This window comes from Plecotus auritus (genome assembly GCF_963455305.1).
Source record: "Plecotus auritus genome assembly, chromosome: 8".
Taxonomy (NCBI): Eukaryota; Metazoa; Chordata; class Mammalia; order Chiroptera; family Vespertilionidae; genus Plecotus; species Plecotus auritus.
This window is the reverse complement of record NC_137782.1, coordinates 160,647,807-160,667,617: the sequence shown is the minus strand read 5'-3', so window position 1 is coordinate 160,667,617 and position 19,811 is coordinate 160,647,807. Positions and strand designations below refer to the sequence as shown.

General features: G+C 51.0%; 1 protein-coding gene across 1 annotated transcript in view; it reads right to left on the bottom strand.

Annotated features, from left to right (window-relative positions):
- GALNT14 (polypeptide N-acetylgalactosaminyltransferase 14) overlaps window positions 1-19,811 on the bottom strand; it is a 192,141-nt gene that overhangs the window by 56,400 nt on the left and 115,930 nt on the right. The window contains exon 2 of the mRNA XM_080684796.1: window positions 14,952-15,121. Coding sequence (XP_080540922.1) covers window positions 14,952-15,121 — 170 coding nt within the window. The remainder of the gene's footprint in view (window positions 1-14,951; window positions 15,122-19,811) is intronic.

The following is a 19,811-nucleotide window of genomic DNA, read 5'->3' as shown; positions in this document are numbered from 1 at the left end:
TCTGGTTGGGGTGCGTGCAGGACACACACAAAAAAAAAAAAAAAAAAAAAAAGCCAGGATGTTCCTGTCATATACCAAAGTCCTCAGGATGATACAGGAGGCTTCCTTGAGTAAGACAAGAGAGACTGAATCCTGTCTGATAGGCTCATCACTCTCTTCTCCCGGACCCGCTCCGTCCAATCCGGGAGCCACTAGCCACATGTGGTTACTGAGCACTTGAGTTGAAATGGAGATACATTATAAGTGTGAAATACACACAAGATTTCAAAGACTTTGTACAAAAAAAGAATGTAAAATATCTCAGAAACTTTTTTTAACATTGCTTATATGTTGAAATGATACTATTTAAGTACATTGGGTTAAAAAATATATTATGAAAATTAATTTCACTGATTTCTTTTTCTTTTAACAATGTGACTACTAGAAAAAAAATTAGATTACATGTGAGGCTCCTATCAATTTCTATCAGGCGCTGTTGCCCTCGGACATTCCTGAACCTTAGCTTGTATAGAATACAATTCAAAAGTTCAACATTAGTTGTCAGATATTGGTTCCCAGATGTTGGGTTCTTTCATATAAGTAAAATAAAATTTAAAAATTAGCCCAACCGGTGTGGCTCAGTGGTTGAACATCAGCCTATGATCCAGGAGGTCATGGTTCAATTCCTGGTCAGGGCACATGCCCGGGTTTTGGCTCAATCCCCAGTGGGGGTATGCAGGAGACAGCCAATCAATGATTCTCTCTCATCATTGATGTTTCTCTCTCTTTCCCTCTCCTTTCCTCTCTGAAATCAATAAAAATACATATTTTTTTAAATTATAGAGACCATTGCTTGCAACATTTCACTCTGCAGGAAAGAATCTATAATAATAAAAGCGTAATATGCTAATAAGATTAGATGGCCAAACAGCAGAAGACCTTCCAGACCAAGCCGGGGCTGCGAGGACCAAGCCCCTTGCATGAATTTCGTGCATCTTGCCTCTAGTATATTATAAAAACCCCATCATCTACTATCATTATTTCATAAAAGAAAGTGTATTTAAATACCAGAAAAGGCTGCAATCTCAGGATAATTTAAAACCCTTTAAATTGTAAAATTTAACTTTAAGAAAACCTCTGTCATAGTCTTTCCCTCACCCCCAACTCCCTGGGTCACATCAGTACTAACTCACCAAATGGCATCCAGGGTTTGTTCCACTGACGAGCCTGTCCAGCCACCCTGTGCAGACAGCATGGATGCTGAGCCCAGAAGACCCGCCATCTCCACTCTTGGCTCTGGCAGCTCCAGCTCTGTCCTTGATGCTAACGAGCCGGTGTGGTTTTCCACTCTCTGGTCCCATATCTTTTCAGGCTCCTCTGCTGCCCATGTTGCCATGTGCAATCTGGGCTCTCTCCTGACTTGCAGAACGCAGACACCTGTGGCTGCACCGAGACCTCCTAGAAATGATCGTTGCTCCAGTCTGCACCAGGGCCCCTTGGTTTTTTCCAGACAACTAACTAACTTTGGCCTCTTATGCTGACCAGCCCCTTCGAGGTGACGGGACACTGACATGTGGTGGAAGATGAGCTGCCCTCAGGAGGCTGCAAAGAGGCTTCTCTGGGGACGCCACCAGGACCTGTGTTAGGTGCGCCCAAGCACCACCCAGAAGGCAGCTGCGCGCACGCATGTGCATGTGCATATGTGTGGGCACAGGCAGGGCAGAGAGTGCTCAAAAGGCAAATGCTGAGTCTAGCTGGGCCCCAAGCGTGGAGGAGGGCCAACTTCATTTATTTGTGAAATGTTTCCTAAAAAAGACTTCTCAGTGTCTGAGACTAAGGCTCCTTCAAGTCTTATTTTAGCCCTGCTTGAATCACATTCCTCAGTAGTAATAATAGGTAACATTTATTGAACCCGCGCTGTGTCTCTGGCATTCTTCAAGGGCTGTAAATCTGCACAGTCATTCTCTGCGGTAGGTGCTGTGACTCCTCCTCTCTCGTGGAGCAGACTGTGAGGTCACGGTCAGTGGGCAGCAGAGCTTCGGTGTAAAGCCAGACGGCCTGGCTCCCAGCCCTGTGCTCTCACACGTTCCACTAGAAGGACCCGGTCGGTCATCCGACTCACCGGCTCGCAAACCCTTATTTCATACTGACCTTGCTCTCCGTCTTTGGTCTTGAAGGCATCATGCTAGGAGGTTCTGGAAAGATGGAAATCCCGAATCTGGGATATCCATCACCTGCTAAAGAACAATGTCTCCCCCTGACAGTCTCGGAGCTAGTTCCTGGTATTTTCCAGACCTTCCCGCTGAAGCATTAGGGAAGAGTTATTCCCTCCGCTGGCCTAATGGGTGAAAGGTCCTCAAGCGGAAGCAGCTGAGGTAAGTAAGCCTTGCAGCCCAGTGACTCCAGGGATGTCACAGACGGAGCACACTGAGCTCGGGAATGGCTTGGTCAGGACAAGTGTCCACATCTCCTTCTCCAGGACATCACAATGGTGTGCCCCTCTGGGAGGTCGGGGGTGGGAAGGTAAAGGGCAAAGGCTTCCCACACCTTCCTGCCCCTCTGGTCAGTCAATCCATCCCTGAGTCAGATTTACTCCAAATTCGGCGACCATCACTTCCTTTTAGTCTCTCTTCCTCGGCCGGACAGTAACAGCCTCCTGACTGTTCTTCCACTTGCAGGCTCTCCCCTCCATCCCATTCCTCCCCGTTTTCCACATTAAGCTTCCTACTGCACTTCTTCACACAACTCTATATTCAATAGTTACCTGAAGCTAAACCATGCCCACATCTCAAGGCCTCCACCATCAGGTTAACCACCCCCCCCCCCCACCGCCCGCCCTGTCCCACAGTTCCCTCCGTCTGAGCCTTCTGGCCCTGCAAACCCAGGCCACAACCTCCACACGCCTACCTCCCGTCCTGCCAGCCTCCTTCCCAAGGCTGCCTCCATGCTAACGGTTGTGCATTGTCCGGCCCAAGTTTGGCTACTCCCACTGCACTTCGCATGGGCTGCCTGGGGCCACCCCCCTTTACTCCCCATTGCTGTGCTGTCTTCCCTGTGGCCAGGGGCCCCTTTTCAACTTGTAGTTCCTCTGGGCAAGTTACTCGGCTGACTGGAGTCAATTTCCTCATCTCTAAAACCAGGATCACAGCAAAGTTATTGGGGGGCTTAACTGAGAGAACATATATAAGGTGTCTAACACATGTCAGGCGGATAGTTTGCTCAATAAAGTTGGCTGATTATGGTCTTAGACTTATGTGCTAACACAGAATTCTTAATTGAGTGAATGTGATTTTAAATTTCCCGTGATTAGATTTCCCCCTCTGTTCTGAGAATTCATTTCCATGCCTGCACTCCCAAACCCTGATGTTTCAGAAGGTAGTTTGAGTCCATATTTACTCAGCAGATACTGGTGAGGAGTCTGGGTGCAGGCACCGTGTGAGGCTCTGGAGGGAGACACAGAGATAGGTCAGCATCCCTGCCCCAAGTCGTTCAAGGCCTCCAAGGGGAGAGGAAAGCAAACGGATGCTTGCAACTTGGGCTGTAGATGCTGTTGAGAGGGAAGCATGGGAGTGACGAGTAGGTACAGAACTTAGCCTGAGCAGACAAGAAGTCTTCTTGGAGAGGGAACCCCGTCAGCTGGATTCCTGAAAGGTGCAAGGACCTGCACTGGGAGAGCAGCAAAGATCTGGAGGTGTGAACCCTTGAGGACAGGCAGGCAGCTGCAAACCCCAGGCCTGGCTGGGGTGGACACGCCTTCAGAGGAGGGGTGAGCTGATGGCACTGAAGGTTTTGGATGAGGAGTGGTGTGTCTGCCCTTGAAAAGCTCTGGTGGAGGAGGTGGAGGAGGTGTGGCGGATGAACTGGTGAGGGGCCAGAGCCAAGTAGGAGGGCAGCTGGGGTGGCTGCAGTCACCCAGGTGAGAGGGGACAGCAAATGAGAATGGTGGCAAGGTCAGGGGTCAAGAGCTACCTAGGAGGTAGATTCAACAAAATGAGGTAAGAGACGAATAGGACTCCAAGGATTTGGGCTCAGGTCAAAGGGTGAACAGCGGGGCTTGCTCTGAGATGAGGCCGGTGAGAGCAACGTGGGCGCTTGCTGTCTCTAGAGGTGGCCCAGGCAGGCTCAGAGAGGCTCGAGGAAGGGATAAATCATGTATCTGTCTGACGAATCCAGGAGAGACAGGGAGGAGTGGGGAGGCAGGAGGATGGAACAATGCCTGCTCTGGCTACTTCAAGGTCATTGTGAGGGTCAGGCGAGGGCAGAGGGTGAGAGCTGTCTGGATACAATAACCTCCAATCAAATATATGAGTTTCCTCTTGTTACATCAGAAACATCAATGATAACCACCAGGGGCGTTTGCTAGCCCAGCTGGAACCCGGGCTGCTCTGTGGCTCCTCAGGCCCCTCAGCAGAGCTCTTCTCCCGCCACATCACGCAGCCTCAGCTAGCTCTGCAGCCGCCCTCAGGCCCCCGCTGATCGCATGGCTCCATCCCACTGTCTGTCACCGCAGCCAGCCTCCCTGCCACAGCTTCTCCCACCCACAGCTGTCATCTCCTCTCTGCTCTTTTCATCTCCCATCAAACACAGTTTGCGCTTCCTGGCCCCCCGTCCTCCCGTCACTCCCTCTGCTGGCCTTGGCTTCATTCCCCAGCATCTTAAAAGTACGAATGGCACCAGGCCTGGCATCGCAGTTGCCTCATCACTTACTGTGCCTTCCAGTTTTCAAAATAAGTGTGACATTCAGGCACAAGTTAAGCATTGGTGCAGGGAGCTGAGGCTGAGGCAGGAAGCTCTGTGCCCCCTTGTTCCCTCCAGCCTGCCCTGCCTTGTTCTTGGAGCGCAGCCCAACTCGGAGACGGGGGACAGGGTGCTAAACCAGGACCTCTCCAAACGCATGCACGTCACCCCTTCCCCTCCGGAGCTGCCACCCTTCCGCCCTGCCTCTCACCCCGCGTTTACCCACAGCTGCGGAGCGGTGAAGACGTGGCAGGGCCTGGGTGCTAATGCTGATCCCAATACAACACCAACTGACTGTTCATCACCACCGCTAACACGGTCACCCAGTGTCACTCGACGACCAAGACTGTGTCAGCCTTTGACACGGACTGTACATGTGCCCCCTCACAGCAACCCTGGTACCATTATTACCTACCTCCCGGCTCACACAGCTAGGTCTCCTGCTAACTAGTCACCTCGCCTGGGCCTCAGTTTCCTCCCTGGTCAAACAGTGATGACCCCTCATCCCAAGGGCTACGGAGGACACTGTGAGCCAGAGATGTGAGAGCATTTTGTAAAGGCTCACCTGATTATAAGGTGTGATTATTCTTATTCTGAGGACTCCGGCTCCGTTTCCCTCTGGCCTTGGAGGCCGTGTGGTGTGTCGCACCAAGCCAGGGGCTCTCCAGAGCCCTGGGGGAAATGGTAGCCGAACATGGCAGTGCTCTGGGTTTTAAAGGGGAAAGTCCGCCTGTGCCAACCCCTTATTCCAAGTGAAAACTGCGGGCAGGTCACCCGTTTGCAGGCAGGCTGCCCTCCACGCGATGTGCCAACTCCAGGAGCAAACAGCTCTGCTGTTCTGTGCTTAATAGATCCTGGGGCCTTCAGATAAGCGGAGACCATGTCACACCAGCTTACATTTGTATCTTAAGCCGCCAGGGGGTCTCTGACCTCTGCCAAGTGGCAGGCACCAGGGTGCAGGGGAGGCTGCAGAAGGAGTGGACACGGCGGCAGCGACGAAGGGCAGCTCTAATGGTCTGGCAGGTCCTGGTGTCCTGTGGGGGCAGGGAGGTGTGTGAAGGGAAATATTAGTCCAGGGCGTGGGGTAGGGGAGCTGCGCTGAGCTGGGGGAGTCACGCAGCTGGAAATAGCCTCCAGGAGGATTCAGCTCCTAAGTCAGTTCCCACACGTCCTTCTAGGCAGAAGCATTTTCAACCAGCAGAGAGCTGGAAGTGACCTTAATAACCATCTCGGAGCTGCTTCTGTCTTCTTACAGGAGGAAAGGGGCAGCAGGTTGCTGAAGGGTCTGGCGATATCCCAGACAGAACGCAGGTCTTCCCAGGTTCAGCCTAGGGCCCCCCACCCCCACCCCTTTTATCACGCTGCTGAGACGCAGGACAAAACAATCAGAAGAGAAACAGACTAAAAGGCTTCAGGCTTGGTTCATAAGAGCCCCACGCGGAAAACCCCAAATGAGCATTAACCGTAGACTAGAAATATACATGTAATATATTCACCCAAAGGAGTACTATGCAGCAACAATGCCTTCTCCTCCCCTGGGCACTCCAGCCACCCTGCAATCCCATATTGCTGGAGACAACATCCCAGAATGCTGAATGCAAACCCAGCCCCCTCCCCCGCCTTCCCCTGGCATTACCGGCCCTGAGCGCCTGGGCGAGGGCTTATTTTCGAGGCTAGCTTAAGGGAACAGTCTTCCCCGGGGTGACCCTGGTGGCCTCGGGAGGGCACTAGGGCAGTTCCCAGTCACCCGGCTGGGACATTTGCTCACTTGGGAAATATAAGCTCCATGAAAACAAGCCTGTGGAGTGCTTGTCTCCTGATAAATCCCCAATAGCCTTATACTCCCTAATTTTCAGGATGCACTTCTCATGGGAATTATTGAATTCCAAATCAGCTTTCCATCCTGGGCAATGAACTTACTTCTCTATTTCTTTCCGCATCTTTCCGCTGCCTCTTTCCTCAGGCAATGAGTCATAAAGGAGGCAAACCCAGGGAGGAGGAAGGGAAATCTGCCCCCAGAACTAAGGCCGTTTAGTAGCTTTCAAAGGCACAGGTTCTCCTTGGGTTACCGGCCCAGTTAGAACTTGGCCTTGGTGACAGAACACCAGAAAAGACCATTGACAAAAGCTAATTGATATATGTTGTATCTGTGCCTCCAAGCAAAGCTAAAAGCTAAAATGGAAGTATCAAACTACCTAATTGGGAAACTCAGAATCTTCATGCATCATCTCTTCTCCTTGACCCACAAGCACAAGCCACACACACACACACACACACACACACTCGGTGAACTTGGACATAATAGGAGTTTTATGCTTATGACAGAATAATATACAAGTGTCTCCAAAACATGTATACACATTTTAATAGCTGATAGCTCAATTGATGTTTCCTTCTTTTTAGTCAAAGCTTTGGAACAAAGGAAATGCACCCTAAAATGCTACTGGAAATTTGAAAACACAGTTGAAGTTGTACGCTGCCTTTATAATTATTCGAAGTGTCCCAAAAATGTATACACACTTTAGCAGCTGATAACTCACTTAACTTTAACTCCTTTTCAGGTTTAACTGATTTGAAATGACGGGTGAAGCCAGGCTAAGCTTTGAAAAAGAAAATTAATCCTAACGTGCCACTAAACCAGGGGTGGGCAAACTTTTTGACTCGAGGGCCACAATGGGTTCTTAAACTGGACTGGAGGGCCGGAACAAAAGCATGGATGGAGTGTTTGTGTGAACTAATATAAATTCAAAGTAAAGGAGCGGAGGGGAGAGCAAGAGAACCGGATAGAACAGCCAGATCCGGCTCGCGGGCCGTAGTTTGCCCATGGCTGCACTAGACCAAGCATGTCAAACTCGCGGCCCACGAGCCACATGCCTCCTTTATTTGTCCTGTGTTAGCCTTTGAGTTTGACATGCTTGCACAAGACTATTTTTATGGGGTTACATAAAATATCAAATTTATGGTACAAAACCAGCAACAGATGACGAACTGAGGGTGCACAAATATCAAACAAAATGATTCTTGATGTTTGTGATTCCATTGCTTCGAGTTATCAGCAGTGCCTGGACCAGAATGGTCATCAGTTTGAAAACAGGCTTTGATACAAAAAAAATTATTCATTTCTATAGATTCTTTTAAATTTTGGAAATGAACTGTATGTTAATAAACACTGACTTTATAATCATTCAAAGTATGTATAAATTTTGGGGGGACACTAAAATACCTAGAATCTAAAAACTTGATTTTGAGTTTCAGCCAAGCACTGACTAGCTGTGTGACCTTGGACAAGTCCCTTAACCTCTCTGATCCTGAATCTCCTTATCTAGGTATGCGGTTAGTTTGCTAGTAGTCTTGCTCTTTTGCTGAAGTCTCCACGGCCAGTACTAGTGCTCAATCCTGAAACCTAGCACTTAGTTTGGGGGTGGAGACAGACCCCTTTTCTAGGTCCCCACCAGCTCTTTTTCCTTCAGGACCAATTCTTGCTTCTCATCCCTTCCACCTCACCTTACAACAAACTCCCCAGTGTAAGGCCCACTACCTCCTCCTTGAGGATGCAGCCAAGATCCCACATTATTCTCTACCCCTAGGGTGAGCACTCAGTTCAAGCCAAGCTGGTACTGTATTGTTGCCCACGTGTCTCTTGGGGTTGGGGTGGGGGGTACATCACTGCTGCCTGGCACACTTCTGCTCAGTCCTACCTTTGTCCCCATCCCCTGGCAGGAGCTCCCAGAATGTGGTGCTGGCAGGAGTGTGCTGTTCAGGGCATCTCTTGGAGTTGTCATTGAAAGGCGTTAAAGCAGAATTAGGTAGATAGGGTAAGGGGTGGAAGAAGGGGGAATCGTGGAGCCAGCTAAAACAAACAAAAAAATGTGTTTTGCAGGAAACAGGATGGCAGAAAAACAGGTTGGATAGCAGAATAACAGGGTGTTCTGAAACAAGGATGTTTTTCTTGCAAGTGCAAAACAAAATATTTCAAAAAGGCCAGGAACCAGTCAGAGAACGGCACAGATAGACAAAGAGCAGGCCTTTAGCAGCTCTAAGGGGAAGAGCAGAATGCGGCACCCATTTAAATCCCCCTCCCGAGCCGGTAGCCTGTGTTTGTTTGCAATAAACTCCTGCCTTGTTTGAATGCCCCTGGTCTGCGGCTTCATTCTTCGATTCCATGAGACACAACCCCAGGAAGAATTCCTGCTCACCAGTTCTGATATCATCACGATGATGAGGCAATGACAGTATGAACGTCAAAGCATTCCAGTGTTGTCGGAATTAACTCTAAGCTCCTTACCCTGAATTCAAGACTTTGCCATAACATGACCCCAAGTTTCCCCTACATCATCTCACAATCCAAGGCATTTCTCTCACTAGTCCCCGAGCTCCTGGGGAGTGGGGAGCAATGCCTAGCATAGAGCTTTCCATGTGGTTAGTGCTCAATAAATGTGTTGAGCGAATGAATGAGCACATCAATAGGAAAATGAATGAATGAATGAGGTTTGTACAGATGACTTCTCATCAGCAGGTTTTCTTGACTGGTCCCCTTTCACAGGCTGAGCTGCCTCTTGGGGAAATTTGTCTGAAACTCACAGAGCAGGCAGTGGTGGGAGGGGCAGTAAGTAAGGATCCAGGAGACTGGGAATGAAAGGAATCCTGGCCCAGAGTTACCTACTATCTCAGCCTCTGGTCTTTCTTTTTTCTTTCTTTCTTTTTTAATATATTATTAATTTCAGAGAGGGAGGGAGAGGCAGAGAGAGAAACATCAACGTTGAAAGAGAATTATCGATTGGCTGCCCCCTGCACACCCCCTACTGGGGATTGAGCCCACAACCCAGGCATATGCCTTTGACTGGAATGGAACCTGGGACCCTTCAGTCCGCAGGCCAACGCTCTGTCCACTGAGCCAAACCAGCTAGGGCCTCTGTGGTCTTTCTTGCCCTCACCCTGGTGAGGACCCATTCCAAGCCCCTGATGGCGCTCAAACAGCTGCCCGGGGCAGCAGACACAGTTCTCCAGGATGTTCAGAAACTCTTCCCGCTGCCCCCTTCCAAAGCTCCCGGATAGGCTGAGATGCTCTGGGGTGAAGTGCACTCAGAGCCGCTGCCAACAGGCTCACAAACTCCTGTATTGAGAAACGGTGCACAGGAGGGGCCAGGATGCAGCAGATGGGGAGCTCGGAGCTCGTTTGCAAAAGCTAAGCGTCTATGATGGGTTTCCCTCCCCTCCCCTCCCCTCCCTGCCACCTTGATGTGGCATCACCAACTCTGTGCTGAGCTGGTGGAACAGCCTTGAGTCTGAGGGAATATGAACATTTTTTATCCGTAGCTGTTCCAGCCATAAAGATTTTTATCCTATTATGGCTAAGTGACGAGTACAAGGAAAGAAATGATGATGATCTTTGGCAGCCATTCCAACCGAGTAAATATAAGGAGGGAGAAATGCCAGCCCAGGCTGGGCCACCGCTCCTTCATTGCCCAGGATGAAAAGGAGCAAAGGAAAAATGTCCTCCCAGTGAGATGTACCGAAGTGTGGAATTTTCCCTCCAGGCAAGCAATAGGCATCCCGCTGTCTGAACCGTTTAGCACGGCACTGGGCTGGGCGAAGGCCGGGAGAATGTACTGAGGGGAACAAGCACAGCAGCTGGGCCAGGAGGCTGTGGGGCTTCCCAGCTCCAACTCCTTCCAGCCACTGTCCCGGGCTCAGTCCACCCTGCTACCTGCTCTCCTGCAATCAAAGCAACCCCATAATAAATATTGCTGGGCGACAACAAAAATATACATTTGCTTCATCAAAATACTTCCTCCCTCCTAGAGAGGTGTGCCCCCATGGAAGGGCCTCTTGACAGCCAGATATCTTGTGTGTTACTTGGATGATGACAGATCCAGCTGTTGTCACAGGATTGGGGCGGGGGGGGGGGGGCGTGGACAGGACATCAAAGAGTGTTTGTTGGGTCAGTCAATGATTTACAGACAGCAGGACTCACCCCAGCTAGATGCTGCCTCTTCCTTACATTGTAATTTATGTATGCCATACCACCCCCTCTCCCGGACATAGGTGGCCACGACTTATTCCTCCTTGTGGCCCCACAGGACCCAGGCAGTGTCCTGGAAGTTAAAGCTTTCATCAGTGTTAACAGAACTGTGGGCCTTACGGGGGAAATGTAGGGTTAGGAAATCCTGAGGCAGGCTGGGAGAGCAGTGTGTGTATACGTGTAAATATCTGGGTGGGAAAGACCGAACATGGGAAGGTGAACTGATCTACAATTGTGTGGTGACTTACAGAATGATGAGGCTTCGAATCCAACTACAGATGAGAAGACACAGCCAGGAGAGGAGCAGGGACGTGCGGAAGGCCATTGCTGGTTACCTCATCCCCACTCCTCTCACAGGGCCTGAACTGGGGAGAGGGAGATACCCAACCACACCAAACTTGTGTCTGAAGGCCGATGATACCAGATCGCAATTTTAGGTGAAAATGTCAAACATTATAGAAGGGGTGTGGTGGGTGAGGGGAGGTCGTTAACCCCAAAGGGGGAATGAATAGGGGATCCAATGGAAACGATGCAGACTTTCCAAATGACCCTGGGTACGGGCTCACTCACTGCCACCCCGTGTACCCCTTAAGCTGTGGGCTCCATGGGGCAAAGGCCCAAGAAAAAAATGGCAACTCTGCCCTACTCCATACAAGGAATGTAAGCCCTCGGCCTCTCTGGGGCTTCTCCTATTGCGTGCAGGGGTTCCACTCCGCAATGCACTGGGCTTTTCGATCAGCACAGCGGCCCGCTGGGTGAAAACCTGCCCCGCATATCCCTCCTTCTTCCCGTCCTCACCCCACCTGCTGCATCTTAGGTCCCCAGGCAGTTCATCCAGCGCCTGCCCTCTCCGTAGCACTGTCCTAATGCTCAGCTAATAGTTCTCTGTTTCAGGCGCTGTCCAAACACGTCCTATAAATCAGAATCCAATTACTGTGGTAAGAAAATTGGAAGTAAGTGTAATAAGCTCAGACCCCTCCCACAGGCGGTGTCTTCACTCTTCTCTTTTCAGTAATGAGAACTTTTTCAGGGAAAAAGCCTTTTTCCTTTAACTGATTCTGTTCTCCAGATCCCTCATCTGAATACCCTGAGGATGGAAGGATAAGAGGAAGAGGCGTCTTTTAGCTCCTCTCTCCTCTTTGCACATACAGCAGGTGGGAGGGGAAGTAAATTATCTTTCCACTCTTCCTAGTACTCTCCCTTTCATTATTGGTTCAACAACATTTATTGAATTCTTATCACACAACAGGCACTGAGGATGTTATCTAATATCACTCCCCCTAGAGGGCAATTGGTGTCATAACTAGTAGAACCTTACAGGCAAGGCAAGATGGGAATAGAAAAGTGGGCCAGTGGGAGGAAAGCCTGTATCAATGGGGAATGGTCCCACAAAGGAGCCCGGAGCCCAGTGTGGACCAGTGGCCATCTGTCCAGGAGTGGCCCCACACCAGGAGCTTCTTGGTGGAGGGGATGCCAGCTGCCTGGAGGATGGCTCCGTAGAGATTCTGTGGTTGAAGGGACTTGGAGAAGGGGGAGAAGAAGGACGGAAGCAGAGAAGCCCCCTCTGCACATGGCCTGAGATGGAAGTGCTGTCACCTGGATGAAAGGAGAGGGCTGCAGCATGTGGGGAGGTTGGTGGCCTTATTCCAGGGCCTTTCCTTTCTACTCAAACCCCGAGTCTTCCAACTTGACCAGTCCACCCACAGACTTCATCTGACCCACAAAAGCAAGCACAAGAATATGCCGATTCCCTGTGGTTTTCAAACTTGAGCGGGCGTCAGAATAACCTGTCATGCTTGTCAAGTCACAGGTTGCTAGTCTGCACCCCCGGGGTTTCTGATTCCATAGTTCTGGGAACTAGTTGCATTTCTAACTAGTTCCCAAATGATGCCAGTTGCTGTTGGGCTGCCTAGTTTGTGGAACCAACTTTGAGAATTGTTGTTCTGAGTCCTTGCTAGTCAAAGTGCGCCCCAAGGACTGGTGGCATCAGCGTTGCCAGGATGCTTATTAGAAATGCAGACCCCAGGCCCTACCCCAGATCTGCCGAGTCAGAGAGAAACAACCTCCTCACACGACTTGTTAGTTTGCCTGTTTAAGTTGGAGAAATGCCTACCGGGAGCAGTGGTTTTTAACCTGACGCATTAGAATCACCTGGGGAGCTTAGACAAGCAACGATAGCTGGTTCGAGTCTGGGTATCAACATTTTTAAAAAGCTGCCATGTGGTTCTTCTAAGGAGGCCTGGATTGAAAACCTCTGAGGTTCATGTTCATGTCCACACTCCACGCCCATATGTATGGGTTTGACTCCACTGCTCCCATTTCTCTAGCATTGAACTCAACCTCGAAACTCTCTTCTGTCCCTCCCTGCCCACCACCACTCCTGACAACTTAGTGATCTTCCTAGTGCTCCTCCCTGATACCTGAGGTTGGGGTGCATCTCTTGCCTGAGCATCTTCAGTTTTTTCAGGAGAGCCCTCCACTTCCATTCCAGGCCCTGTGGTGTCAGCTTGCTCATATTATTACCCTGTATAGTGACTACAATGGACATGCTTTGACTATTTACTATGGAGTAGGTAAGTACTTTACAAGTATTTTAGTTGATCCTTACAAAAATTGCATTATGTAGGTATCATTATTGTTCTTTTTATCCCTATTTTTCAAAAGAGGAAGTTGCAATCCAGAGAAGCCAGGCATTGGTGAATTCCCTGAGCTAAGTCCACGGCACAGCCATGGCCGGAAACAGGGTGACCTGATCCCAGAGTCTGCATCCTTCACCCCTGGCTGTTCTGCCTTCTGCTTGGTTCTGCCTTTGGGCACCAAAGCAGGGCGAAGTCAGTACAGAGCGGGGAGGCTGGAACCACGGAAGGATTCAGGACTTAGCTGGTGACTTCAACCTCATGAACACAGGTTCCCTGGGAGGCAAGGGTCGGAAGTGGGAGACCCTATAGATAGGTCACCCACAATGGGGCCCATTTGAGGGAAGAACACCAAGCTTTGCTGGCAGTCTCTGGAACGTCCAACCCCACAAAAGTGATGTGGGCACAATCAGCCCTTTACCACTCAGCCTGGAGATGGCTGATCCAATTGGTGGCCTCTCACAGTACAAGCCTGGGGTTTGCACACAGTAGGTGCTCAATACCCTTGCCATGACTGCCGAGTCCCAGGTGCTTGCCCTTATTCCCAATCCCCTGTCCTCTCCCTTTCCTGCTCTTTCAGATTAGGATCCATAAGTCTGAAATGCTCTGAGTAACACAAGCCCAGCTCCCACAGGGCAAGGTTAGTGTCCCAAGGATGACATATGGCTGGTACACTTTTCCTTTTTGTCTTCCCAAAGGGTGTCTGGATTTCATCTGAAACCTCTCTCCTCTTGCTGTGATCCCAGCAGATCACACTACTGAACAGATGGAACTCACTGGGTTAGTTGCAGAGCCCAGGACTGGACCAGGGGAATTTAGATCTTTGGGGACAGGCTCAGTTCTTCAACCCCCACAGACATCTGACCTTTGTAAATTTCTCATTTCTGCTTCTCACATCACAGAAGAGGTGAACACAGAAGTTTATTCTGCTCGGGGTCTTCTGCGTGCCTGCCTACTCAGGGAATTCCCAAGGCCTCCCTGCTGCGGAGAGAGCATTCAGGGGAAGTCCCCCACAGCTCTCACCCAGAGGCACCAGCTCCTTTCCTGGCCCAGAGGCGTCTCTTTGCCCCTCTGGGCTTGACATCTGGACTCCGGACAAGAGAGGCACCACCAGACTGAGACCCAGTGGGGCTCCTTAGTATTCGGTCCCCTCCCTCTTCCCTGTTCTCCTATCTGTAAAACTCTGCTCAGGGAAATCAACAGCCTAATATTCAAATAAAATTCTATCGGACCCCAAGGACCAGGATCAGTGCTAGGGGATTTTAAAAGACTCTGACTTTAAGAAGCTTTCAGGCCAGCAGCAGGGGATGTTCTAGGTAGAGTCCATGCCCTGGGTCTCTGTTTGTCAGGGACTTCCAGTCCCTGCTGCCGGGGAAAGGGGCCTCCCACCCTCTCACAACCATGAGCAGCACAGACCGTGTGAATTACCACATCACACGTAAACCCTCCAGCAGCCAACGGGCAACAAATGGTTTGCCTGCCCCAGCACTTGGCAGCGGGCACTGCACAAAGCGAGCCTGCTGTTGAAGTGTCATGACTACAGGGAGGGGGAGAGAGTGACAGAGAAGGAGGAATACCTCAGATGGCGAGTATCCGGGATGGCCCGGTTGCTGGCGATCCGCTCGCTCTCCCGCTGGTTGAAAGCATACAGCTTATAGGGATCGTCACCCACGCGCCACTTTTTGGCATTCAGATACCGCCGCTCATCGAACTGGTCCCACAGGTCATCCCAGTCAGCATCCAAAATCTGTGTGACATGAACGGGAAGTCTGTGAGAATGGCTCCCGGCCCTCTACCAGCCCCTCCGTCTGCCTGTCAGTGCCCAACCGCGGAGACCAGGCTTGTTCTGGGAAGGGTGAGCTCAAAGATGAGGCCAGAGGTAGGACGTGGATAAAACTCTCAGCAACAAAATAAACAGAAGGGCCATGAGGGCGGCTGCTGTTTCCTGAGCGCTGTACAGCAGGTGCTGTGCCGGGACTGTCATTCACGTGTTTCTCATAGAGGTTCTATGAGCTGGATATTGCTCCCATTCCCATTATGCAGGCAAGGAAACAGCCTCGCCTGGCTGAGTGTCTTGCTCAATCTCCCACAATTAGGAAATGAACTTTAGTATCCGGACTCCAGAGACCACCTCTCCAGGGTAATTTGAAAACACATGACTGAAACTGCTGGCACAGTAGATGGCACACAATAGGCACACAATGACTGTCATTCCCATAGGAAGGCGGTGACAACAAGTAGGCAATCCATGTAAAGTGGTGTGCTACTGCCCTGGTCGGTGTCGTTCAGTGGTTAGAATGTCAGCCCGTACACAGAAGGGAATCAAGCAGCCGATTCCAGGTCAGGGGCACGTACCTAGGTTATAGGTTAGATTCCCTGGTCGCAGCTGTGGCTCATGTAGGAGGCAACCAATCGACATGTCTCACATAGCTATTTCTCTCTCTCTCTCTTTCTCTCTCTTTCTCGCCCTCCCTCCCTTCCACTCTCTCTAAAAAGCAATGGGAAAAAATATCCTTAGGTGAGGATTAATAATAATAATAAATTAATTAATAGTAGAATGGTGTGCTACCCACTGGACAGACACCCTATGTGTTCCTTTCTTCCTCCAACCCAGGAATCTGTGATTATTTATTTATTTTTTTTTGGTTAATCCTTACTGGAAGATATTTTTTCTATTGATTTTTAGAAAGTGTGGAAGGGAGTGTGGGATGGAAGAGGAGAAGGCAAAGGAGGAGGAGGAGGAAGAAAGAGAAAGAAACATCAGTACTAGAGGATTTTAAAAGGAGAGAGACACATCAATTGATTGCCTCCCGCATTAACCCCGACCTGGGCCGGGAATCGAACCTGCAAACCAGGTATGTGCCCTTGACTGGAAATTGAACCCATGACCCTCCAGTGCACGGGCCGATGATCTAACCACTGAGAAACACTGGCAGGCTGTGATTATTTTTAAGAAGCACTAATGGGGGAGCAAGTCATAACCCTCACCGTATGGGGAGATAGCACTTTAGAAGGTAGAAGGTGGTTCCCTTATTCATGATCTCATTTCATCCTCCCCCAAACCCTCTGCACTGAGTCGGGAATTAAGGTTTCCGCAAAGGTGACCGGCTTGTCTGACGTCGCCCAGATGGAGAGCGGCAGAGCCCACGGCAGAGCTCATTCTCTCGTGCCCTCCAGAGCATTTGCATAGCGGAGGAGGAGAGAAGATTTTCACCAGGAGGGGAGGCCTCCCGCCAGAGCCCGGGCTGCCTCATCTGCCCCACCCACACCAGCCTCACAGCCAACAGGGCCTTTCTGCAAAGCCAGCAGGAGGTGTGGGTCAGGGCCTCGGCAGCGGCATGCTTCCCTTGTCCTCCACTAGCTCTGTCACCCCGAGGTGACAGCCAGTCGGTATCCAACCAAGCTCAGACCTTTTAGGCGCATCAAAGTCAAAGGAACACTGAGTCTCTGGGAAGAACCTATTGACCAGGGTCTGACCTGGAATCCAGGGAGGGGGGCCGGAGGGGAGGGCTGGGCCCTGGGTCTGGCATCGTACCTAGGATGAGATGCCCATTCAGGTGCTACAGAGCCCAGTTGCTGTGCAAGTATCCAAAGCTGCCCAGGTACCGCCCATCCCATCACTGACCAGGATGCCCTTCTTCACTGGGGGAACCTGACAGGAGGCCCAGAGCAGGTGCTCAGACAGCAGTGCAGGTGCCTGGCCCACATGTGGCAGGTAAGGGGCTGCTTGCCAGTGTGCACATGTACCTCGGGCACCACTCGATCTTATCCGGTAATGGATCTCTCTTTCTCTCGTTATCTCCTTCTCAAACAGCATTCTCCTGCTAATAGCACAAAATGAAGCTTTAGAAATCAGTGATTTTTATCCAATAATTGAATTTACTAATGTCTTGTGATACTGTTGATACAGAGGGGGAACTTGGGGGTGTACGTGGAGCTCCCGAGCCTGTGCTATGCAATGTCACAGCCTGACAGCTGTCACCTGTGCTTGGAACTTCACCGCAGGGCGTCCCGACCTCCCAGTTTTCAGGCAAGGACCATGGGGTCCTGACCCACCTCCTGCTGGCTCATTTCTGATTTAATTCCTTGCAATTCTCTAATATGCTGCAAGGCGCCACAGCGCTCTGTGCTCCGAGGGGCGAGGAGAGATGGGAGGCCCTTGCCCTCGAGGTGGTGGCAGTGTTGCAGACGTGCATGAAGACGCCTGTGACGCCTCTAACAGGCATGAGCGACATAGGAGGGCTTCCTGGAAGAAGTGTCAAGTGAGTTAGAGCTGGAAGGCTGGGCAGGAATTTTACTCTGTTTAAGGGGAGATGGGGAGGGAAATACGTGTGTAGTGAAAATCCAGATACAAGGCAGGGAGGCCTGGAGGAGGAAAATCTGCTCAGGGAATCGCAGCTCAGGAATGGGGAGGCCAGAGTGGGACGGCAAAGAGCAGGAGTGAAAGAAAACTCCGGAACGCACTGGGGCTTGTCTGAAGCAGGTCAGGGGACAATGTCTCCGGCCACATGCGGGATGGAGTGGAGGAGAAGGGAGCTACCGCAGGAGGCCAACTGGGAGGTGACCTCAGTAAACTTACCTGGTGGGAAGGGCAGCCTCAATGGGGGCCCTGCTGGGGCCCAGATGGATGGGTCCAGCATCAGCGAGAGAAGCAGGTGGAGAGGGCAGGCAGCCAACCTCTTGGCCTCATCCCCTACTCTCTGTTCCCACTAGACCAGGCCCAGAGCCAAGAGGGCGCGAGGCTGGTGACCTGCTCAGCTGGCAATCGCCACCCTCGGGGCAGTTAAGCCTCCTTGGCAGGATCTGCCTCCTTGGAGATGCTGCCATGAGAACTCAGTGGGGTTCTGGCCCCTAGAGAGCCTAGAGCCAGAGCCGCAGCCAAGCTGGCAAGAGAGATGACCTGAGCAGTCAGGACTAAGCTGTCCTTGGGGGGTGGGGAAGCCGGCTCCCTCAAATGGTCACACGTACAGAGCTGGGCCACACTCTTCTGCTCTGAGATCCACTGGGGGGAACCCCCTGCAGGGAGAGAGAGCTTCCTATCACAATATCTGGGCATATTAAATAATGATGAACTTGTGTTTAAAATTAAACCACTACCACTTGAATGGCAATTTGTTTTTTAATATGTTTTTATTGATTTCAGAGAAATGGGAGAGGGAGAAACATCAAAGATGAGAGAGAATCATTGATCGGCCGCTTCCTGCATGCCCCACACTGGGGACTGAGCCCACAACCCGGGCATATGCCCTCACTGGGAATCAAACTGTGACCTTCTGGTTCATAGGTCGATGCTCAACCACTGAGCCATGCCGTCCAGCCAGCAGTTTCTGTTTTACAAAGCAGCTTGCACAACTGTCACTGAATCGGCACGCAAGCCCATTTGTACAGGGAGGGGTCGGCTTATGGAAGTCCGGTGGCTTGCCCAAGCTTGATAGCTAGTTAGTGAAGGGCCAGCTGATCGAATCCCTCCCAGAGCATCCCAGGGCCATGGTCTGCTCTGTCTTCTCACGGACAGAAATGACAGGCATCTTCTCTGCTGAGGGTGAGTGGGCAGAGAACCCCCCTGAGGGTCAACTGGGGTCATGCTCATAGGAAAGGTCAGCCACTCTTCCTGCTTGCCCCCAGAATAGACTTGCTGTGGGCCTCCTGGGATTTCTGAAGGGTCACTGACTCCCCAGGTACTTCCAGTACAATGTGGGGTTGGCTCCCAAGCTCCACAATTCAAGGCCCCATGACCAGCATCTGAGGGTCCAGAGAGAGTGCAGTACATCGGACCCACTTGCTTCCTGTCTCACGTGACCATCCAGGAAAGCAACTGAACGGCACTTACCCCTTCACAAACCTTCCCAGTGCCAGAAGCGATCCTCCTCCAGGAAACGGGCACACACTCCCAGGCGCCCCCACGGGCGCCGCCCCAGCACTGTGCCCACTCCTGGGTGGCCCTCACCACCACCCATGCCCCCGAGCAAGCCCCCACTTAGCTTTCTAACCATAATTTATTCATTCTAGAGTGTGTGTGTGGGGGGGGGGTGCCAGACCATACGTACGATGCCACAAACGGAAAACAACCCTTTAAATAGAAAATATCTGATTAAGTCAGCCCAAACCCCTGGCCAAGATCGCAGCTTAAACAACTTGGCACCGAAAACGAAAGCTCAAAAGCACATCTGTTAAGTTGCTTCGTTTCTTTGCTCCCACCATGCTTCCAAGAGAAATCTCGACTTCCCTCTCCTCCACCCTTTCCTGCCCTGTTTTCTCTCACTCTGGTTCCAAGCTGATAGTTTGGCTCAGGAACCACGGGCGTAAGGCTTCCCTTCTGTTCGGTTTTGAAGCGCCTCAGTTCCCCACTACTTCCATTCCCTCCCCTCCCCCTTTCCCCAGCGGGGTGCTACCAGTTCTCCTGTATTGTCCTAATTCTCTCCCTCTGCATCTTTAAA